Here is a 25,667-nt window from a genome sequence, read left to right on the forward strand (position 1 = left end):
ATCCTTATGATAAGGCCAACTAAAGTGTGTAGGGATCAAAGTTGTCAGATGACTCCTTGTTTGAGTTATTGCTTTTGAAAGGTGAAATATGATGTTTTTAGTAGTTTTCAGTCAACCACTTTATTTCAAAGTTGCCATGAAACATTGTCCAAAAATTAGTACTTGGCGTTCAAAATAAGGGGACGTTGTTATTGAGAGCTTTTGCCATGATTTGGCTTTTAGTTAAAACACAAACCACTTGCTTTGTAAGTCTAATTTAAGATTATTAAATTATTATTTCCAATGTGAAAGGATTGGTTTTTTTTTATTGTTGGCTATAGTATTGATTATAAACGACTTTGAATCGGTGTAATGCTTAAAACAAACAAACAAACAAAAACAAAACAAAAACAAACAAACAAACAAACAAACAAAACAAAACAAAACAGCTTTGCGGTTTATGTTAGAGCCTAAACCGAACCAGAGTCGTTTATGTCAAATAATTTCACCAACTATTAAAACAATTTTTATATATTTTAATTTTTTCAAGATCAAAGAAAAAAAATAAGCTAATAAAAAGATTTTTGTCTTAACACAAAGAATTTTCACAGAAATTACACAACTTTTAACAATATCCGTGAGGACTGAATTCAAATATTGGAATGCCATGCAAAGAATATTTAACAGATGTCGGCAGAATTTATCAGGTAGATAGGTAGATATTTTATTCTGGCAAACCACAAATACAATGGTAAAAAGATATAACCAAGAACAAAAAAAAAAAAAGAAAAAATTTTTTTTTAAATTTCAAAGCGTAATCCATTTACTTCCGAACTGGAGACCATTTTAATCCTTCTCAAAATCCATTACTTCTGTCATTTTCCGTGAAAAGCAAGCATGGAACAGGATAATCACTAACTCTAAAACTTCTGCCAGACTAAGGACTGAGAACCCAGCCCACAGGCCTAACTGTCCACCAATATCGCTAACAAAATTCTCACCCTGTGAATGGAAATTAAAAATCGCACATAATAAATGCATTCGGTGTAGAATTATAACACAATCGACTATTATTATTGTATCGCCGAAGGTCAAATCATTGTTATATATCAACGCCAGCGTTATTTTGTGAGGTCTTTATCATTTATGCAATTAACCTCCTTACACCATTAGTTCAACTCAGATATTAAAAACAATCTGTACAAGAAAAAAATTCCATATAAAAGAGGAACTAGGGGGGATAGCATCAAATTTATATCCAGGATTTTTTTGTTCAGTACATGACCTGCCTTTTTTTACCTTTAGCATGTCCTGGATTTACCCCATTGTTCATCATGGATTATTTTAACCATACATCGTCATCCTGTCTTTTTGCTTCAAATTAGATCCTAGCCCCCCCTTAAAAGTCAAATTGTTACTGCATAAGGTAGATCTTATCTATTACACGGAACATTTTTTCCGTTATTTTGCAAAATTATATAAAATTAATTATATCTTCACTTATAGAGAATCTGCCTTCAATATTTCATTGCCCCAACATACTATTTTCTTTATAACATACAAATATCAAATTGCTTCAATTAAATATATAGCCTCAGTGTATGGTTTTCTAAAATGGATGTTTCAAATAATGGGTACAAGTTCACGTTTAATATTTAGGGTCATTTGACTTACAGTATAAGCTAATTCCTCTTCTACAACGTCTTCTGTCAGGGAGGAAAAAAAGACCTTAACGCTGACCATACTCTTGCTGCATAAAAACCAAAACAAAACAAAAAGATAAACAACAATGATAAAACAAATCTCAAACAAACAAAACAAACCATAACTAAAAAAGGCTAACTGTTAAAGAGTATTCAAGAGAAACAAGATTCAAGCGGAAATCAAAAGATAAACCCTAGACAGGGAAAAATGACGCACACAGCAAAGGATATGGAATAACTAAAGTGATGACTTCAATCTTGCAGCAACATAACCCTGTTCAAGAAGCCTTAGTGCAAGAAATCTAGCTAGCACGGTACAAAAAGAAGTTGTGATATGAAAACTCCATACGCAGGTGCTGAAGGGATGTTGCCACATATAAAAAAAAGTTTACAATACGGAATGAGAAGTCATCGCCTTTTTCGGATATTTTGGTAACAAGTTTTTCTTTTCCTTCAATCACTAAGTGCATGTGAAGGTAGGCTTACTTCATAGTGTCTGTTGTGTCCATTATCTTTATTTCTTTTTGGTAGATGCAATGTATTTAATCCCCGAAACTAGAATTGTTTCAAGACAATACTTCATCTATATAACGGGAACTAAGGTCATGGAATGGATGTGGCTGAACTATTTTCCTTCTTTTGGATCAGATTAGTTATAAAATTAGTCTCATAGAGTGAATGATTAGGTCAGTGAGTTACACATCACATTTTTTTCCCAATTTGAATACGTCTCTCTGTTGAAAACTGGACACAAACTTGTCGTTAAAAAACAAGCAAATTGGCAACATCCTCTTCGTTATATTGGAAAGACAGTTTGGAATCGTTTTTATACAAAGTATGAGGAATGTCTCCCAAGCATTACGCATTTGTATCTAGGTGTACCGTCTAATTTGGAGTATCAACTATGCATAATGTTTAGAGTCGGGATTTCAAATGAGTGCGGAAATAGTAGTATAAAGGGTTGAAAAATCGTATTTCTTAATGCTGTTATATTCTAATAATAATCCTTTTTAATATTGAGGGTTTGCAGAAGATTTTCCTAATTTTTCAGGATCTACAATGAATTGATGCCACTATGGGAGTAAAAAATGTCATGGTATGATTGAAAACCCTCTTTTACAGCGGTGAGTTTGGAAGTTAATACATACAGTTTCGAAAGAGATTGGTAGTAAATTTGAAGATCCAGCTATTAAGCTTTGTTTGTATGGATTTTTATGGAATTTCGAAATCCAGGACACCGACGGTACATCACAAAAATCGTCGTTAGTAGATAGAACAAAAGAGGATGGGACGGATTCACGGTTTTCCACTATCCCTTTGGAAAGTATGGTAACAGTTTTGGTCTTATTACTGTCATCATTTTCTACGTCTACTGCCGAAAGTAAGCATGCGCCAGTATAAAGTAATAAAGGCTTTAAATCACTACACGAAATGTGAACGAACTTTAATAGGTACCAGTATCGTATTGCATATCCCTGAGCGGGTGTACGTCAAAACATGGATGCTATAAAAATATAGTGCATTTTCTTTTTGCCTCTCTACAAACTAATGTTTTGTCAAAAGATATGAACAATGACTTATAAAATAGAGCAAACATCACACTGTAAGATGAAGAACTTTTTTAAAAGAAAATCTAACATAATATCATAAAAATGTTCCACTGAAAAGGTTGGTTTGATGAGTGCAAAACGAAAGTGAAAGTTGGGAAAATGGCTATTTATAGTTCAAGACTACTTTTCTGTCCGATCTTCGTGGACTCACCCTATTTTCTTTGCGGGAAATTATTTTTTCACATGTCCTTAGAAATGCTACATAAGTGAAAGTTTTATTGAATCAATTTGCATATTTTTTTTTAAAATCCTAAAAATATGCACTTCACTATAGAAGTCTATGGGAAAATTAAGGTCTCAGTATCGTATTAATTTTCCCAAGTATTTGATCAACAGTCTAAAACATTACAGTCAAAACATAACACAGTCGTCAAACTTCTTCGGACGACTGCGGCTCCGAACGGGTCGACTGGATTCGACACTAGAATTGTCCTGAACTGATTCGACACCATCTTGTACCACGTCGTGTTCTGATTGTCCATTAACATCATGCACGGTATCACCATCCAACGCAATCGGAGTCGGTTCAGGAGGAGTAGATATAGCTTGAGGTATCTGCGGCAACTCAGGCGGAGAAGTATTGTTGTAGCTATCGTGAACCATTTCATCGTCTGAATATGAATTGTCAGATTGTACATTGCTCGGTAAAGACGAAAGTTCGTAAGCAGGTGGAACCTTATAACAGTCTGAACATTTAACCCGGTACGACGTCTTTCTGAGTTGTGCCCCTTTTTTCAATTTTCCGATGTTGCACCATGGTTCGTCAACGGAGGTGACCAAATATCGATCACGGGATTTTGTCTTGTTTGTTTGTTTGTTTGTTGGGGTTTAACGTCCGATCAGCAATATTTCAGCTATATTCAGACGATGAACATGAAATGGATGATAAAATGAACATGAAATGAAAAAAAAAGGATGGGACACAAGGACAATAGGGTCGACAAATTTTGATTGCCACTGGAAAAAGGGGGGATGGGTAAGGTCGGGCAATCTAGCCTCCTGTGGCGGAGCGCAAAGGTTCCTACTCCTATCAAATACCACAGCAGGGTTCTTTAACGTGCGAGAAACGTGGCATCTTTCCCAACACGGTGCACCACTATGGTTTGCGGTCAGGTTTTCCGTATTATAGCCTGACAACCCCAGCATGTAACACGCCAGGGGTACCCCATTCCACCACCTGGGGCACACATCCCAGTTGCTCTGTGGGCACGGGGCATTTTGTCTTGTTAAAGTCACAACGTAAGTATACAATGTCACCAATGTCTAACTTATTGCTTTCGGGAACAGCACCAGAATGGCATTTTGACTTTTCACTGCTCGGATGATTTTTCATTCTTAAGTCATATTGAGAGTATATCAATTCTCGGTCGCTTATCGGCAGTTGGTCGTTGCTAAACTGATCTCGTTGCATCCACATTTCTCGGGCTGACAAACCACGGTTCCTGATTCGTGTGTTTAAGCGGGCTGTTACTAGTGACAAAGCAAGCGGAGTAAGAATTCCATTTGACGGATCTGATCTACGAATCTCGTCTTCAAGCTCCTGGATGGCCTTTTCGGCTACTGGATTTTTGTTAACGTTTTTGGGACGACCCAACTCAATTGATATACGATGACGGGTTAATATTTCGTCCTTCAGAAGAGACTTAAATCCTGGTGCACAATCTGTACGAATCACGGCGAATGGGCCTTCAAGTGGTTGAACTTCCGCTAATAGTTGTAGAATCGAATCTCGTAAATCTTGATGTCTTTCGGTTTCTATGAATTTTGTAAAAGTATATGAGGTCACACATTCTCGAATAACAAATATAAGTTGTCGCTCTCGTTTTAAAATGTCAGCCGCGTAACTACTTCCGATCGTTTCTGGAGGGTCACACGTGGTTTGTTCTTCACGGAATTTTCGTGTTTTGAGGAGTGCCGCACATTGATAACAACCTTGTGTAACATGCTCTATAGCTTTGTCCATGTCGAGAGCGAAGAAATAGCGACCAACAACGGTTTTCATCTGGTGAATAGAAGGATGATCTAACTTAAAATGGATTGACGTAAGAAGTCCGTCTAACACTTGACGAGGAACAACAATTCGTTCCCGATGAGGAGCAAACGGAAGTTTTTTCTCGGCAATTAGAAGACGATCTTTACCTAAAGAAGTAACTCCAAGATAACGTTTCACATCTTTTACGTTGGTGAGCTTTTCCGACGGTCTCGTTCCTTGTCGTAAATGAGCTATAGTCCTTCTGATATCCTAACACTCAGACTGAATAATTATCCATGCAGAACGACTTGTGAATGGCAGGTGCGCTTTACCTTCGAGAATATCGTTCGTAGTCACGTGATTTACGGTTGCCTGTTCGCACAAGTGAATGAAATTGCAAATTTGACAATCCGGATTGTTGCATTCAGGGGCGTTTCGGCTAGCAAAATCGGACGGTAATATTGATGCACCACTGACATGACGAATCGATACCTGAAAACGACTTGCGGTAGACAAAAATGTCAGCACTCTTGGACTAGACGAGAATTCAGCTCTGCTTAATTTCTCATACGCTTGAACGTAAGGTTTGCTATCGGGAAGAACACAAGTAGGTGATTTGGCTTGGATGATATATGGACTGAAATGTTTTATAGCAGCTGCTATAGACAACGCCTCAATTTCACATGGTAGCCATTTTTGTTGATTTTGACGAAGCTTTGCGCTGAGGAAACCACCTAAAATAAGCTTGTTATCACGATTGACGTATGAAGTTGCACCGAGCCCACCTTTACGTAAAGCGCCGTCAGTCACAATCCACAGCTGATCTTCTGAACGAGGTAAAGTGATGGATTTGTTTGAAACTAAGGCTGTCTGAGTGTCCTTGAATGCGACAGATAAATTATCGTCCCAATTGATGCTTTCTTTGGAATCATTTCCGGCGATCGCATTTTCGAGAGGGGATAGGATGCTAGATGTATTTTGTATCACACGTGATAAGACTTTGTATGCTCCGATGAATGATCTCATAGCGGTAACAGTTTTTAGAGGTTGTCAAGAAAGCAAGGGTAGCGATACGATGCGGGCTAGCTCTGAGAGTGCCGGATTCCCATATCCATCCCAAGATTGTAGCTTGCTTTGGAGCAATGATAGTTTTTGATGCCGACAAATTCAAATTGCATTTATCCACGGCTTGAAGTACACGTTCAAAGTTCGCAAGTAACTCAGAAGGGGTGTTTCCTCCCCAGTACAAGTCGTCGGCGATCTTTGCTACGATACCTTCTTGCACTAAGTGACCAAGCACACGCCAGATTAGCTCCTCTAACACAGTCTCTGAACCAAGCATACCCATTGCAGACCTAGCGTACACTCTAACCCCTTAAAACGGTGTCGCAACGCCACAGTATTTCATAGAGTCCTTTGAAAGCGGAATTTGGTAGAACGATTTGGTTAGATCGGTAATAGCGATATACTTCCACTGAGCTATTTGTCGTAAAGTCGAATCTACATCCGGCAATAAAGTTGGCTGAGGCTTACTGTAGCGGCCTACGTCGGCAAAGGCAGTAACGAGATTAATGTCCTCAGGTCGTTTGAATACGCCGATTTCTTCCAGTTCATCGAATTTATCTTGCAAGATGTCGAGTTGATGTTATGAGTATTGAGGAAGACGGCCCTTCCTTTGAGGTGGTTGAACAGGACCCATATTCACTTTGGCCTCCAAAGGACCAGCGGCACCGTTGTAACCTTTGAACTTTGGATCGAACACATTGTCATACGTTTTAACTAATGTCTTAAATGTATCCTTCAGTTCACTCAGTAGTATACTATCGGGGTCTACGCGAACAATGTCTGAATGAAGCTGATTAATCGAATTGGGTGGCGTTTTTGTTGCTTGACTGGAAGTCATAGGTAGCACGAAGACAAAGGTGGTCATTTCGCTTTAATACGAGTGGTTCTCGGTTAAATTCGGTATGCGTACATTGTGGTTCACACTGTAAAGAAGTGTAGGTTTCGGCCTTGACTCATTGAATTTAGAGTTCATATGAGGCTCAACACAGTACATATCATCAGGAGAGGACATATCGGCAGGTAAGTCAATGTCAATAAAGTCTCCTGGCCACAATGTAGTCTCGGTAGTAGCACGAGCGATATGAGCTCTTCGAATAGCATGACTGGTGGACTTGTCATTAGATGAACTGTGATGTCGAATATTGCTTTTGCATAAAATCGACGGTCGTTCGCGGGCGAATACATACATTTACTCAAAAAATGTTCATCAGGGCGACCCACTGTCTTGCAAAGAGGACATGATTTCTGATTTGAGGAACGAGTACTAGTCGTAGGAGGTTTAGAGTTCGGATAGCGTTGGACAGCAGCACGCATCGCCTTAGCATCATCGGACGTTCGAAGCTCGTCAAGGAGTGAATCAAGGGCCTGTGATATTTCAGGTTTGATAGATGCAAGTGTACGAGTACGGAGTTCGGTTCCATACCTTTGTTTCACAAGTTTTGGTAAGTCTGGATTGATTAATCGAAGCCAAGTCAATACCACTAAATTTTCAACAATCAGCGAAAGCTCTTCATCGTCATCGACGGCCTCTTCATTGTGTGTGATACCCATATCTTTAACGAAGTAAATTGTCCTCAATAAAAGCATTCAATCTTTGATATAGATCTTCGGGGCGTTCACCTGGTTCATATCGGATAGCATCAAAGTTAATGAAATGTGCACCTGTACTTTGGAAACCATAATGGAGGCGTATAGTTTGCCATATACTGTCTATTGAGGTTGAGTTTTTAGCAATTGTGTTACGAGAAATGATGGGACAATAATTCTCTATCCGACCAAGCATTAACTCAAGCATATTGACCTTCTGTTCTCTGGTACGTCTGTTGGCCTCTTCCACTTCTTCGCCGTCATTTGCGAATCCTCTGTGCGGTGAATTTCTAGTTTTCTTTTCACATTTAGATCCAGACACAAGAAACGGAGCAAAGTTTTTGTCCAACGATAATGTGTACGTTAGGTTTTGCTTCCAGTTTTCAAATGTATTCACTGTCTCTGTTTTCGTCAAACACCACTGTTTTGGTGCACGGCCGTTTGCCATTGTAAATGTTTGTTTCACTGTGTTATCAGTATAAATGATTATACAGAGTGACTTCTGAGATCCTTTGGATTAGCGTGGAAACGAATTGTCGCTGCCACCAAGCCAGTATAAAGTAATAAAGGCTTTAAATCACTACACGAAATGTGAACAAACTTTACTAATCAAAGGGGAGACATAGAACAGGGGAAAGAAACGAGCAGAAATATTGTTATAGTCAATGTTGCAATCGTTCCTAAATTAAATCGTCCCAAGGCAAACTTGCCACAAATGACTATTGTATGGCGATGTGATGTAAACAAAAATAATGGGTTTTTTTTTACTTTGTCTGCTTGCACGACAGCTTATTTCTCATGTAAAGTAGACAAAGTTTTGGATACATCGAGATGTTTGAAAAATGATGTAGCAGAAGCACTCATTGACCTTCTTTGATCTCTCATGCGTTTTAAAATTAAAGTCCTCACAACTCTTACCCACTTTGACAGAGAATAAAAGTCTTTGTTTTCATTTTATCCGTTTTCGTGTGAAGTCCTCCACAGCATCATAAAAGTTCAGAAGTAACAACTCCAATTTCTGGAGCGTGGTTCACGGTATATGGGTCCTATAGCAGGGACTTTTCGGAGTGAAGATTTGTTTTTTATGATGTTTACGTGACGTACCGGAAGGACCATATTTAAATGGAGAGTTTTTGCAAGAACATTCACTGACAGGTAGTTTAGCCTTGAAATCTTCAATCTTGATGTCCTACAATGACCTTTTTCAGTTATAAATTTTGGGTGCAATACTTTTTTCTTCATATCTTGAGCTTTAACAGCATGTAATAACCAATATCCAAAAGGATAGCCACAAATCTGTATAATGGTGAGGTAAATTAAAAAAAACTGGAGTGTCAAGACATAAATGTTTTTGTAAAGATTGTGCAGTAAAGCGAGAGGTAGAATTTAGTTGTAATGTCCAAGAGGTTTCTGTATGGACGGAAGATGATCATGTATACTTATGTGATGCATAGTGGGAATGGTTATGACTCCTTATCCGTCTTGGGTGGTTATCGAATAAATTCATCTCATTTACTATATTGTTAATTTATTCAAATTCAAATTCTTTATTAACCTAATGAAAAACACTCACTTCGTGATCTACACCAGTGTTTGCCCCCCCCCACCTAACACTCTGAATCCTCCACTGAAGATTCAACAAATGCTGTAGGCTGTACAGCGTGCAGATCACAAATTAGATCACTAGGTCAGGGATCGACATTAAATCACGTGTGATGCTTTGAATAAATTTAAACCTAAATTGGTAAGAAAAAAATTTCTCCACAATTTTCACACAATAATACTTTTTGCCGTGCTTTGCACCGCATTTAATTCAATTTTAGCCACCCCCCTTAACTCAAATCCTGGATCCGCCCCTGCATTCATATCCAAACAACAAGAATACTGATTGTATTGGTTATATAACTATAATTATGATTATGTGGATTGGTGAGTCAGCCAGAAGAGAATAATTGATTGTAATTATATAAAAATCTGTTTGACATATTACATGATATTATATAACGTTTTCTTTGCATCCTTGTATATTCCTGTATTTGTGAGAATATGGTCTAGATATCTGTAGATCTTAACACATTCAATAGAGTTTTCACCAATTTTAAATTCTTATTTTAAAAAAATTACTTTTGTTTTCTTCACATTTATATCTAAGCAACAGTCTCTACAATATTGATTTAGAGTATCGCACTGTTGCTTCATCAAGAGGGTTGAATGATATTGTTCATTGAAATGTTAAACTGTTGGGATTCCGAAATGATGACCGTTTCTCAGACATAAAGTTGCATTCTAATATGTAGATTAAGGATGTCCGCCGCTCTGTTTAAGAATAACAAGGATTTCAAAAGGTTGCAAAAGTTTTTTGAGATAGCTCATACTAAAACAATATACGTAGAAAAAATGATGGGTCGGTGTGCTCGTTTTTGAGATATAACCGTTCGAAATTTTGGCGGGAAAAGGATTTCTCTTGATTTGCCATAGGTTATGTATTGCTAGGTTTTATCTATTTAAAACACCAAAGGCCTTACAAGGATTTCACAAAAAAACCTACGAAATAACTATTTCAGATGTGTCGAATGAAATTATGAAAGGAAAAGTGGGGTCACTAAGAAAAGAATTAATACTGAAATAGGTAAATCGTGTTTTTAATAATATTCATAACAGACGATATTAAAAAAAAACAAAAACAAAAACACAAAACAAAACAAAACAAAAACAAACAAACAAACAAAACAAACAAAACAAAAGAACAAAAAACAAAAGAACAAAAAACAAAAGAACAAAACGCGAAGGAATAACCACAAAATAAATAAATAAAGAAAGAAATAATACTAATAATTAACAAACAAAATTAGAAGCTATAAAAATGAGAAGAATTGGGGGTTTACCTTAGACTGTTAGATGTAGAGTTCATGATTCCTTTCAAGACAAATCCAAAGTTTTCAGCGGGGTAATTGGTCATGAATATGTTCTTGTCATAGCTCTTCTGTCTGGAACATAAATAAGAATTACTACGAGAAAGCTTTCACAATTCATTTTTGGGATAAAAAAAATAATTCGAACATGATTAGACTATATGATCTATAGCTTTCAAAAAGATTTTCACCAGAACTAAACTGAATATCTATTTTCTGTACTGTCTTGACTGCTGATTTTATCAACATTTTATACTGCCTGCTTCCATTACAAAATACACAAAACTTCAAAATGGCATGACGTAAATGAAACGAAGCAATTATTGCATTTTCTTGCATAGACAAAAATACATATTTGAAACACTATAGGCACTCTTCTTAACTTTTAGAATAAGCTTATAAAGTAACCCTTCGTGTTATTTGTGTTTTGGTATTTTTTCAGATTTTTTTTTCAGATTTCTTCACAGTGTCCGGCTTTCGTTATGCAAAGTTCCAAGAAAAGGGTGCGTGATGTTTCGGTTAGATGCTTTGTAGAAAAAAAATATGGTTGACTAGTTTGCTTAAAAAGCCGTTTAAGCACCAACCTGCATGGCATTTTACAATCACAGTTAGACTCCTGGACAGTATGATCTTCGATGAATTGCTTGCAATACAGATCTAAGGAATAATGAAACGCCACTTTTACGTACAATATAAAAATAGCAGAAATGGTATGATTGCCAATGGGACAGTCATACACCAAATACTAAGCAACAGACAATTAAACTTCTACAGGTCACCCTCCGGTTTCCAGTGATGGACAAAACCCATACCATAGAGCAAGCTGTAAAAAAGCCCCAAAACAAATGAAGTGAAACTACTAATAAAAGACGAAAATAGATATATAATCTTTACAGTAAATATGCAAAACGAATAACAAAGAACAAAACAAAACAAAACAAAAACAAAAAACAAAACAAAACAAAAGCAAAAACAAAAACAAAAACAAAAATCCACTGGATTACAGGTTCCTGGCTTGGGACATGCACATGAAGTATGTGGCAGGGTTAAGCATGTTTGTAACGCCTAACCCTCCCCTAAACTGGTACAGTGGTTGGAAAATACAACTATAAAACTAAATTTAAAAATCTGTAAAAATTTGGATTGAGATCGAAACAGAATACAAACATCGTGACAAATAGGGCTAAGACAACAAGCTGTACCAACATCGAAAGAAGACTCGTTTTTTCTGTAAGCTAACTCAAAATCCAAAAGCAACAAATAAACACACCAAGTTCACTCAAATAAAAATATTAATAAAACACGTATAGTGGTATTTAGCGAAAACATATCATAAAATGTTAAACAAGGTCTTTGTGCAAATTCCAAGATAAAAAGCGATGGCATTCAAATAATAATCTTGAATTTTGTGAAAGAAATATTGAACGCTACGGGCATACTAGGAATAGAATACCTTTACGATGAAGATTGTCCTTACGGATAATGAGTTTATTGAAATGTTTTCCCAGTCTACAATGCAGAGATTCTGTTTAAAATTTCGAGCTTTATTTATTACATTACCGGAAAAAACTAGGATGTATAAGTTTCGGCAGGAACAGCCAAACTACAGCATCAAATCTTTATGTTTATGGAATAATTTATTAAAACTTAACTATTTCCTGTTAGCAAAAACTTTGACTCAACAATTTATAGATAATACAGATTTCGTTCATTACAGTTGAACGGGCATGTTGAACTAGTTGAGAAATATATACACTGTATGAAGGAGAAAAAGGTACTACCCGTCACGGAAGGGAAAATTAACAATTGGAAACGAGAAATCGTTTTTTTGTTTGAGTTTATTGTGTGAAATGGAAAGATCCAAACACAGAAAAGGACAATTAAAACAGTCACTGTCGTTACTAACTTTATTTTAAGTTACATCTTCAGGGTAAATTTCAGCAATGTTTTTGAAATAGTTATAATTATTCAGTGTAAAAATCCACTGGATTACAGGTTCCTGGCTTGGGACATGCACATGAAGTATGTGGCAGGGTTAAGCATGTTTGTAACGCCTAACCCTCCCCTAAACTGGTACAGTGGTTGGAAAATACAACTATAAAACTAAATTTAAAAATCTGTAAAAATTTGGATTGAGATCAAAACAGAATACAAACATCGTGACAAATAGGGCTAAGACAACAAGCTGTACCAACATCGAAAGAAGACTCGTTTTTTCTGTAAGCTAACTCAAAATCCAAAAGCAACAAATAAACACACCAAGTTCACTCAAATAAAAATATTAATAAAACACGTATAGTGGTATTTAGCGAAAACATATCATAAAATGTTAAACAAGGTCTTTGTGCAAATTCCAAGATAAAAAGCGATGGCATTCAAATAATAATCTTGAATTTTGTGAAAGAAATATTGAACGCTACGGGCATACTAGGAATAGAATACCTTTACGATGAAGATTGTCCTTACGGATAATGAGTTTATTGAAATGTTTTCCCAGTCTACAATGCAGAGATTCTGTTTAAAATTTCGAGCTTTATTTATTACATTACCGGAAAAAACTAGGATGTATAAGTTTCGGCAGGAACAGCCAAACTACAGCATCAAATCTTTATGTTTATGGAATAATTTATTAAAACTTAACTATTTCCTGTTAGCAAAAACTTTGACTCAACAATTTATAGATAATACAGATTTCGTTCATTACAGTTGAACGGGCATGTTGAACTAGTTGAGAAATATATACACTGTATGAAGGAGAAAAAGGTACTACCCGTCACGGAAGGGAAAATTAACAATTGGAAACGAGAAATCGTTTTTTTGTTTGAGTTTATTGTGTGAAATGGAAAGATCCAAACACAGAAAAGGACAATTAAAACAGTCACTGTCGTTACTAACTTTATTTTAAGTTACATCTTCAGGGTAAATTTCAGCAATGTATTTGAAATAGTTATAATTATTCAGTGTAAAAATATCACCAGTATTATACGTATCATGAAATTTGTCTAATAAATAGGATTTGGAAGAATCTTTATGAAGTTTGGGCATACCATCAGATTCATCAAAAATAAGGAATAGATCTGCTATTAAAAAAGAACAATTTGTGTCCATCGAATTTTCTTACAACCTGCCAATAAATTTTACGGATATAAATGTTGTCAAGAAGAAAACTGACTGAATTAAGTATTGGAGTCTTTCAAATTGACATCGTCCGAAACTACAGAGTTAGTCATACATTTTCCTTAAAAAAGCAGATATATCTATATCTATATATCTATATATATATATATTCTTCAAGTATGTAGACACCCTGTTGGACTAAAATTCTTTAAGACAGATAACTAATACCCCAATAAATTCTAGGTCTGGAAAGTATTTGACCCTATAAAATACACATCCTCTGTAAGTGATGATGATAACAACTTATAATTAGTCATATACTATAACAATAAATACTCAACATTATACGTGTATTTGGATATTCATAATAAGATACTCACCATTTTATATGAAGACTCACCAGATAAATGAGATACCCTCTAGTTCATGTAGAAACTCGCCATTTCATTTTGATACTCAACAGATCTTCAATAAATTATTCGGTTTATTGAGGTACTCGATCAACAGGTAATTTTTACATTCACCAATTCGTGAAGAGCATCACCAGATTATGAAGATACCCACCAGTATAATATATCATATCTATATATCGTTATTTTTTGTATATCGGTACTTACCAGATGGTGTAATACACATTACTTCTACATTAGAGGACTTGTATTTGTAGGATGTCAAGCAGTTGCAGATATCAGCGATTTTTCTACCTATACATGCTTCTATACATGGCTGTGGAAAAGATAACGATATGTTGAAGACAAAAACTTTTATGTATATAATTGAGTTTGTTCGCTTTGAAAAAGTGTGAACCATTTCATTTCACACTTTTACAAATTGTCAACTTACTAGTTTAATTAAGATAATATTCGATAACATTTTCAGTGATTTACGGTCGGATGTAGAAATTTTTTAACAAGGATGGGGAAGGGGACTTATCCTGACAATTTAAAAGGGAGGGGTTACAAGCTATAATTTGCCCATTGATGCCCAAATCCCCCCCCCCCCCGAAATTAATATTTTTTCCAACAAAGTGGTATTCCAACCTTTATCCTTTGCCTCCGTCCTTATAATTTTATTGTGTATTGTTTTGTACTCATTAAAATTATAACAGTGTGCATATTTTACAAAGTAGCTTCTTTATCAGGTACAGATCTATATTTCTAATACTAGTATATGCCACAGACCTAATAATCACTCCCTGTTTTATAACTTACCTATTGCGGAATTAAAATTTCAATATTGTGCTTAGAGAGTATATTCAAAAATTCCAATCTTCTACACATCTGCAACACTTAGTACTCAACCCTGCCTATTAATTCAAACTGACAGAGTATATGGTAAACAGCGGATATGTAATGATTAGTGCACATTTCATAATTGATCATAAATGTTCCCATTCTGTGTAAAAGAAAAAATGTTCACATCGTGTGTAGAAGAACATAAGCAACCAGAGTTGCACACAGTGAATCAGGAAGCGGATATAAGCATGTGGAACAGATCTGTAGAATCAATCACGAGGAAAAAACACTGCTCAGAAAAAATCTGCGGTGCTTTTCGGTGAACTTTGACAATTTGCATCGAGGGACTGCACTAAGTATAGAGTAGGTTCACTTGGACATATACATTCATTAGAGATTGATTATTTCAAGATACATACCAACACTCCTGAATAGGTATTATTAACGTCACATCGATCTTTTTTCGACCCTGGATATCTTAAAAACTGCTTTTGATTCAAGACCACGTGAGTTTCAAATTGTGTTGCTATAGAAATTCCTTCGCTTGTGAGGTAGGGATTTGTTCCAATTGGATGAACAGACATTCTGATACCGGCTGATGGAGTTATCAGGGGAACAAAGTCGTCTTGTTGGACGTTGAGTAATAGGTCTAAAGCTGAAATTGTCAAGATTGAAACATCATTTTACACATGTACAGCAAAACTCAACAAGTTGCCCATATTCTCTCAAGTAACAAGAAAAATAAACTAAAGATGAAAACGAAAGAAGACGTACAGAAGCCATAAATTCCTAACTTTGGACAGGCGCAAAAAGATGGGTTGAGGCTAAAGTACTTTGGCGTTATCACAACCCTCCCCCTTTAAAATCTGGCCACTGTGAAAAAAAAATTTAAACAATTAAACATACCTAAAATCAGTTCAAAAAGGTCTGAGTCCCTTAATACAACGGAAATAATTAAATTGAATATGAATTTCTTAAATGTACAAACTAAGAAATACCAGCAGTTAACTCACATGCCAGCTCCAGACCAGTTAAATCCTACAAAAAGTTATTTTCAGATCGTATGTAAATGAATGTTTCAGATTTTTCCCAATTTGCCTGATTAGTACAGAGACTACCACTTAATTAACATAAATAGGAACCAATGATAATTTGAATTGTTTTGCGTTATTAACCTTATTCAAGAAAAGTCTGTTTTGTTACGCCAAACATTACGTTTTCGTATTGTCACCTTCGATATTTGATACTCTTTTTGTGGAATACAAAAGCTAAGGCATTTTCCTTTTTTATCGATTTTTGAGAAGGGGTAAATGTTTCATACTTTAAAAAAATATCAGGGGCAGATCTCCATACAAGGAGAAAAGGAGGGTGCTAGGACATTATTTACAATTTCTTGTCTCAATTTTTGACATGAAAATGACACATTTCCCAATAAGAAGGAGGGGTGCCGACTCACTGTACCCCCTGGATCCACCACTTTGTTTTGATACATACATTTATTCTCATATATAGTCACTTAAAGCTTGAAATGTCTTTTTTAAATATCAATTAGAAAATTGAATATACCAAATTTGATAGTAAAAATAAGAAACAAACTGCGATCTAGGCTTACTAGGTAATACCTAAACTCCCCAGAAACCATATAGAAAATTTGAAGTCATTCAGATGGAAATGCTAAACAAAAGGTGTCCAATGCCCTGATGAAAAATTTACCGAATTCTCTTATATACCGGTTTCATAAAGTTGGGAATAAAAACCGAGCACGGACGAACAGACTGATCACTAAATATGTAACTCGGTACAAGCAGAAACATACAAATGAGTAAGAAATTGAAAAGCTTATAATCACTAGGAAGATCAAATTTTCCGAACTATATGAATTGTGCCAAATTAAGAAAAAAAAAACGATAACCCGTTGGTACAAGTTTACACAAGCAAAACTAGGACGCATGTCAAACGTACATCTAAATGACGTATGCCAGACGCCTATGTTTTTTAAGGTATACGATGTATGCACATCAAAACATATGTTTCACATACTTGGTAAGAAATGTAAGTCATATACGTATATAAGAAGAATGGATATTGTGAGTATGTCAATGAAGGAGGAAACAACTCCATCAGGATGAAATATGTCAGCTCAAGGTCACCCATGGGTCTCCGATGAACGACGAGCAAACAACTTTACACCACTATTGGGCAGGCTACAGCTGGCTCCAACAACATTATATACATGTACAGCGAAATAGTTGCCTCTTTATACTCCAACAGCATAAAGTAAACTGAAAGTGAAAGCCAAATATTCCTGACTTTGAACAGGCGTCAAATACGCGGCGGGGTTTAAGTACTGTTACAGGCGGGGGCGAGGTTGTTAAAAAGTGTTATTTATTGTGCATGTATGTGGTTGATTCATAGAAAATCCCGTGCACGCCGCAACCGAATTGTATACTCCAGTCCGGTAGGCGTTTATATAAAATGTACTGGCTCGAAGTCCATATATCATTATAAATAACTCATTATGTACATTTACAATTGTTCATCGATACATGATACTAAATATAATTTGCAAGAACTCAAGCTTTTCTCCCAAGTTTTTGATAAAATCAAAAATGGTATATTCCGAAATTGCTGGAAAAATTGCATGTTAAAATCTATATAATAATAAAAAAATATCGTTAATTATCACTAATATATTACTTTGAGGTGATTAAAACCCACCTCTTTTAAAAGTGGCGACTGTGGAAGTAATGTTACACAATTAAACATACAAAAAGATCAGTTCAAAAAGTTAAAATATAAATAAAGACACTGATCGTACGTTACATAAATGAAAAAGAAAGGACTTCTTGCAGTTAACTGACATGCCACCTCCAGATCACCAGAAACCTACAAAAAGTTATGTCCTCGTCATAGGTAATATCTATCCCAATTATTCGGATTTTCCCATGCGGGGTTGAGAACAATGATACAATAAGGACATAACCCATGTCATGCCGAAAAATATTAAATATAGTGTGTTAGTTTTTATGTAAAGACTCTAAGAGTAAATCAATGTTTATGGCTGCCGACATATGTCTACCTATGATTACATGTAATGTACATTCAGCTTGCATTTAAGTTGTACCTATGTATAAGAATTCAGTAGAATGATTAAGTATCCGTCTTTTAGAGTAAACCAATATTCCAGCAGAAATCAAAAGAATGTAATCCAGGGACAAAGATCAGACATGAAAAGCAGACACACCCAAACAAAGAACATAAAATAACCAAAAAAATACATAAAATACACAAAAGTAAATGAGCAACTACACTAAACACTTGGAGCATGGACCATGTGCACTGGTAGTGTAAGCATCCTCTGCTTTTCTGAAAATACCCACAGAGCTGTTCATAAGGTCAGGTCCAGGGTAGACAAAAGAGGAAAGGAAATGAAAACTATGGCATGTTGAACAAATCAGTTTTTATTGTGCAGGTAGACACGCCGTAACGATCCACGAGTTCATGATGACGACCATAAAACTTCTGTAGTGATGTCTTCAATCTTGTAGCAACATAACCCTCTTTCAGAAGCCTAATCGTAAGAAGTCTAGCGCGATACAAAAAGTCTGCGTATTTACGGCTAGCTCTAACGTATGATATGAAAAATCCATACGCAGGTGTTGAAATTTGAATGCCGACTGTTTGTTGAAAATCACTGAAATTTTATTGTCAGGTCGGTGGGGTTTTCACATACATGTCTCTTATTTTTTACCATTTTGCCTGATTCTTTCAAAGATTTACAGTTAATTAAGATTGGCGGTATCTTGCCATCGTGTGCCTAGGGGTAATTACATTCGGGTTTGATGAATTCTATAAAATAATCAATCTCCAAGACAATTCCAATTCCCATAATTATCAAAAGCATTTTTGTTATTATCTTCAATTATAATCAAACTATTATTACCGAAAGCTGGACCGGCGAACTTCGTCTTCGGCGTCTCTGGGGTGAATGTGTAGCAAGTACCGTAGTATTCATCTCGTCTTCTTTGAAGCTCTCTGCGAAAACAAACTATATAAAATCAGGGAATTACTAAATAATTACATTTGTAGTACAGGACTACAAAAAAAAAAAAAAAAAAACAGAATTATTGAAACCCATTTTGTGTTAATATGAATTGAGCTTTAGGCCACTACACGGCAAACAAAAAAACCAAAACAAAACAAAACAGATACTGGAAATTTATATTAAAACACAAGAATTTACCTGAATGCTGTCACAAAAACATATTTGCTTGATTCAAAGATTATGAAAAATATTTTTCCTGTGTTATTAGGATGACCTGTACTTACTCCGAGGTACAGATCTTCTCTTGGTAAGTACACTTCACAACGAATTCATTCCTAGGAGCGCTCATATTGTACACTTCGTCTTCGCGCAGTGTTCCCATTCTTAAATGGAACTGTTCTTTTGCGCTCCTCAATTCGTCATTGCCTTTAGAATAAAAAAAAGGAATTAAAACCGTCACCGGGAACTGAATGATAAGAGACAAATAGAAGTAAATTTGATGGATTATTGAAATGCTTAAATCATCTCTTGTTTAATTCCATCAAGACTGATACTTGATTAAATAAATGAATTTCTCCCATTCTCATCGGACTTCAACATTAACGAGCAACAAGGCAAGATAGTATTTCTTACTCTTCCGGAGCACCTGTACTTGATGCCAGTTTTACTGTGGGTTAGTGCTGGTTGTTATGTTTTCACTTCAAATTTTCTTCAGTGGTCTCATTTTTTCTTAGATGCCATTACAAATGCCTTGGTTATTTGTCCTTGGAATTTCCCTAATTGAACCTTCTTAGAGAAAAAAAATAATGTTAATGGTTTACTTACTGGGAATAAAATCTGTATGGTACTGCTTAGTCGTTGGCTAAAATATATACATTTCCGATTAATTTTTAAGAAATCAAGATGCAGCAATATACATTAGATTAATTTAAACAAAGAAATATATATATTATTTGCAAATGTCGATTACCTCCAAAAATAACAATCAAAGTGTTTGTAAGATTTGCCTTTTTAAGATATTGATTGGTCAAATTTAATTCAAATGTTTTATGGAAAAAGACGCATATTTTTTCTTTTATAATATATATGCAGTCAAAGAATATCTCCGTCACAGATGCGTCAGGATATAAATTAAATTAGTTTTATAGTTGTTTTCTAGATGTATTGAATATATTTAGGAATTCGAATTATCTGCCATCCATTGCCCGATTCTTAAATAAAATTTTACTTAAATGATGGAATTCTAATATAAGCACTTGCTGAAGCTCATGACAGCAATCTGTCATTTAACGATCTCGATTAATGTTTTTTTTTTCAAAATCTCCCTTATCAGGAGTGGTCGAAAAATGCAAAAAACTTGTTTCCTGTCACTATGTTCGTTGTTTTTATTCTTCTAGTAGTCCATCATGCTAATATCAACAATATATAACAATTTTAGTTGGTTTAGATGATTTAAAATGTATTTTGGAAAAAATACAATGTTCATCATTAACCCTTACCATGCAGGGACCGTATATATACGGACGGAAATGTTTTCCGATTTTTTGGATTCTGGCAATGTTATTTTTAGTTAGAAGAAACACAATCTGCTTTCATCTGCAAGCAGAGTGAATGTGCTTTAAAATAAAGCTATCTTATATGGAGTTTTATAACAAATAGGGACTTGAAAGCTGAACAAAAGGTCATGATTTAGGGTGCCCACAATAAGTTCTGATTGTTTTAGGGCTCTTTTCTCTGCCTAAAACATTTAAAATTACGGAGGCGAGGCCATGTTATTTATCATTACTCCCGAACCATATCATCAATTTAACAATTTCTATCATATAAGTATTTTAAATCTTGTTAGTAGGGTGATAACATTTATATGGTATGTTTTAGGCTTTTTACAAATATATGTCTACCGAGGGAAAAGAAGGCAAAAAACGCCCACACCAATGGATTCTTCACGCATGTTTAATTGACACGTGTTTTGAAATTTCTACGTCAGTTGGCCTAATGAGCATCACTTATGGTTAAAAGTTAAATACAATTAAGGAAATATACCCTTTTGTTCTAACTATAGAATAGTCGATGAGCATACCTAGAGCATGCTCATTGTACACTTCCGCGGGGAAAATTCGTTTGTTGTACCTCAGCCCTACCTCGCAGAAGTGTATAGTGAGCATGCACATCAACATACCATAAAGGGTCTGTAGCAAAGATTATCTATTCTTTAATCTTAGAAGATCTTAAGGGATTAATCAGAAACTTACTTGCTCGTCCCCATCAAAAACGGATATATCAAGTTTCAGAGCATGAGCAGTGTTGTTGACTATTTGGTAGAATTTCGGTACTTTTTTTGCCTTTTTGTAACTAAGTGGATTCAGGTTACAAAATGTTACACTCGGGAAATCCAAAGCGGAGTAATTTGTTGATAATTTTGTGTTGACACTTTCGCTGTAAATAGAACAATAGCGTAAAGAGTTTTGAATATTGATTTTTATCATTGCTGTTAACAATAAAAACAAAAATGCACTACCAAACAGAACACAGTGTCCTGGCTTTGCCTTGTTTTATTCATTACAGCTTTGATGTGTGTATAACTAACTCCTTAAAATATAAAACAAAAATAGTTCATAGTTCATTGCAGATCCCTAACTTTCTTTTACAGTACCAACCGATTTGTTCTTTTGTAATCATTTACCATATTTTGAATATATTATATTTGCTTACAGAGAAGCATCAATCGATTAATTGAATCCTTATGCTTTATAAAGCCCTGATTGGTCGATAGACATGGTGCCACTGAAGGGTCGTCCAAATATACAGCCTCTAATTTTGTATTGATTTCGTAGAGACTTATAATGATACATGTATATTAATCAAAATTATATTCTTCTTGAAAATTGTTAGTACATGTGAACTTTACTACCCATTACAAAAGTTATGGTTTAGAATTGGCAATAAGAAACATACGTATAAATGTGTCGACAGTTTTAAATTTGGGCTAAAATAGCAATTACATAAACTCAATATCAGAATAAACTTACCTTGTATATTGGCCAATAAGACGAGTTATTTGGTAAATAGCCATTGAAAATGAGGCAAGACAAACAAAAATCCAAAAAAGTTTCCTAACCATGAAATTTCCATCACCAATCCGACCAATTCCATGTATGGATGTGTATCCAGAAAACTCTTTTAACTTTTCAGATATCATGTTTGGTTCGAAATCTTGTTTCACGACTCGCGATATTTTCACCCATACAGAGAACAACAATGTATAAATCTATCAAAGTTTTAATTCGATCGTTTATATACGAAAAATAAAGTCAAAATCATAATTAGCCATTATCAGTGATTTATTGTTGAATTGAACATAATGTTAACATGAATATTTAATTCTAAATTAGCTTTTCCTAAAGGAATTCTTGAACTTAGTTTTGTTGAGTCAAATGATTGGTCCGAAATCAAGACACAACGCATAGGCGTTAATGCCATACCAAGATGTATTATTATATATTGACAGAGGGGTGCATTGTGAAAGAGGTGTCTGGCTTTACGCCCTTAATTTAGTGAGCACTCTCATAGTTTTTTAGTTTAAACTATGTTTAAACATATTTTGACGTCCAAAAAGAGTAAATGTATCAAGGAATCTTTTATACTGAAACAAAATTTACATAGGGAGATATGCAACTGATCATAGAATCAAAGTCTGAAGTACTCCACGAATTTAAAACTACAGGTTCAACTAAGAATCATACGGAAGTCCATATATTTGTCAACTGTCTGGGTATAAAAGCATCCAGTATATCTCAGACGACAAATAATGACATTGTGAACAAATATAATGGACGGTGGGTATAACAAAAATGGCAATGCAATTCATTTCAAATATTTTGACAAATTTCGTAACTTTTCCAACCCAAGAAACAACTCTTGCTGTTATTCTGACCTTAAATGTGATGTTCTGAAAAAAATGTTTTAGGTTATTATAAGGAAGTTGACAATAATTATACCCTTTTCATTTGCATAATTCTTGCGTGAAACAATACTCAACGTGTAGAGCTCAACAGTACTGGATATATTTTGCAGCAAAGTGATTATACTGTGTCTATGGAAAGTGATTTCTTGATCTCAGTTAATTAGTATCAATGGACACACACAAACACATACTAATAATCGAGCTTTAAGTAACAACACATACTAGACTAAGTACGTGTACTTTTTTTTTAATTTAACTATTTACAATACTGCTACACCCTAAGAACGGTATTTCGTTACTATCAGCGAGGAATTCGAATTACGGAAGTTTGGTACATGAATAGTAATTTCATGACCAGCATTGATTAAATGATGACTTGTTTTTTTTATTTTAAAGTCTGAATTCTGTCCTTGAACGACTGAACCTTTTAATATATAAAGTTCTACTTTAATGCTTGAATTCCTATAGAGAGATATCTTGGAGTATTTGTATGTGTTTTATATTTGAAACGGTTGAAGATCGGTAAATAATTCAAGGTTCTATTCCTGTATCTATATGCCATATGTTTCTCTTATTTTTCTTTAATTTTTAGACAGAAATGCATACAAATATGGACATTATACATAATTACTATTACCCATGATTATGTTCGATTTCACCATTGTCCCATGATAATGTATGCTTTCACTATTATCCTGTGTTTCAGGCTATTAAACTTCAAAATTGGGATATCAAACTCAATTCCAATGAGAATGAAACCCGGACACAAACGAACATCAAACAGTTTAAAAAAAATGTTCAACAAGTGGAATGGCAGCTGATGCGTATGTGACTCCTTCAGATTATAGTTATTATTACTGACTATTTAAAGTTATTTCTGTTTTATTCATTTATTTATTCTTTTTCTTTCAGCTCTGCATGTGCTTGATAAATTTCAATGCTTGATAACTTAATTAGCAAATTATTCATATATAATATATGAATTGTGTATGTCCAATGTGCATGTCTGAATGTCTAAATACTGAATGTGTTCTTATTGTTGATAATTGTCAATAAAAATCTCTACTGTATCTATATCGTCCGACTATCAGTGGAAGTTTTATATCCTACCTAATGTCTATGATGTATGATTTCATTATTGTCCTATGAATATGTAAACTTTCACTATTGTCCCATGATGATGTAAGATTTCACTATTGCCTTACAAATGATTTATGTATGATTACCCTGGTCAAATGATGATGTCTATTTTTATCATCGTGTTCCTATTTTTAATATCGTCCCATGGTGATATCTGCTTTCATTTGTGAGACATTATTATACCTGTTTATATAATATGATAATGGTCCGCTTTTGTCATTGCACAATGATGTAATATTAGTATCTATATCATGATAATGTATGCTTTCACTCTTATCCTATGATGCTTTTATCATTGTCCCCTGGTGAAGTCTGTTATCATTTTGTATGAAGTAGTTTCAGTTCGTTTTAGGGGTATTAAAGGACTACATGTAAGATTAATAAGATTAAGACCAAAACACAAGGCTGAAATCATTTAGACAAATTAGATGTCCTCCCATGTCAACATTTTCATATTATTTGTCAAATGTTCCATCCTTTGAACATCCCATCATTTTAATGCATTAATTTTTTCTTCAGGGCTTTGATTACTTTCAAGAAAGATCTTTATCACCTTTATAAATATTTGAATGTCTCTAAGGAATGTATGTACCGATAACCGATTGCAGTGAACGACGATGATTAATACCCCGAACGAAAGTGTGGTCTATCAAAAAGATGATCATTCCCACTAATATTCCTGTGTGATTAATCGATAAATATAATAAAATATCAGCATATTAAAAAAAAGGTTTTAGAGAGAGAGTACATAATGAACGAATTACACCAAGGAAATGATATTTAACTAGAAGACGCATATCAACATTTATAAGAAAAAGCCAGATGTCTTCAGCATAACGTATTTCCTCGATGTTAAATATTGACTTAACTATAATGTTAAATCATTAGTGAATCGTTTGAAAAATCGAAGTATCATATTAGATTTAATAGAAAGAAATATAATTGCTTGGTAGTCCTTGATGATCGCTTAATTATTTTGTCATCGATTTTTTACAGTGTTCGCTATTGATAAATATTTTTTGCCAAGTATAAAAAAAATAAACCAAAACCAAACGAAAACAAACCATCAATTCAAGGAAAACAATCAAACCTGCAACCAAAACAAAAACAAAAAACAAAAAAACAAGACGCAACATTGGCGAAAAAAAAAAACAAAAAAGAGAACAAAACTACAAACAGCACAATCTAAAAACATACAAACAACAAAAAGCAAGCTACCAATTCCGTGACAATAACTTCATACCCTTGTTTATGACAAGTTCCAGGCTATTCTTTTACCGAGTAATTTTCCTGTTGTTTATATACACTTTTAAATGTGTAATTTGTAATTCTATTTTG

At 34.7% G+C, this 25,667-nt stretch overlaps 1 protein-coding gene across 1 annotated transcript; it reads right to left on the bottom strand.

The window, feature by feature from the left end:
* Positions 1-687: 687 nt before the first annotated feature.
* Positions 688-24,400, bottom strand: LOC148607552 (degenerin unc-8-like). Its single transcript, XM_088545509.1, has 11 exons — positions 24,300-24,400; positions 21,478-21,661; positions 20,051-20,087; positions 19,510-19,651; positions 19,124-19,215; positions 15,600-15,835; positions 14,563-14,671; positions 11,413-11,485; positions 10,802-10,903; positions 1,654-1,729; positions 688-981 (listed from the first exon to the last, which is right to left on the bottom strand). Exons 1-11 carry the CDS (start codon positions 24,323-24,325, stop codon positions 826-828), a joined length of 1,233 nt encoding a protein of 410 aa, XP_088401635.1. The 5' UTR covers positions 24,326-24,400; the 3' UTR covers positions 688-825.
* Between the last annotated feature and the right edge of the window lie 1,267 nt (positions 24,401-25,667).

This window comes from Perna viridis, chromosome 9 (genome assembly GCF_037379345.1).
Source record: "Perna viridis isolate PV_CMFRI_1.1 ecotype Kerala chromosome 9, ASM3737934v1, whole genome shotgun sequence".
NCBI classification, from domain to species: domain Eukaryota; kingdom Metazoa; phylum Mollusca; class Bivalvia; order Mytilida; family Mytilidae; genus Perna; species Perna viridis.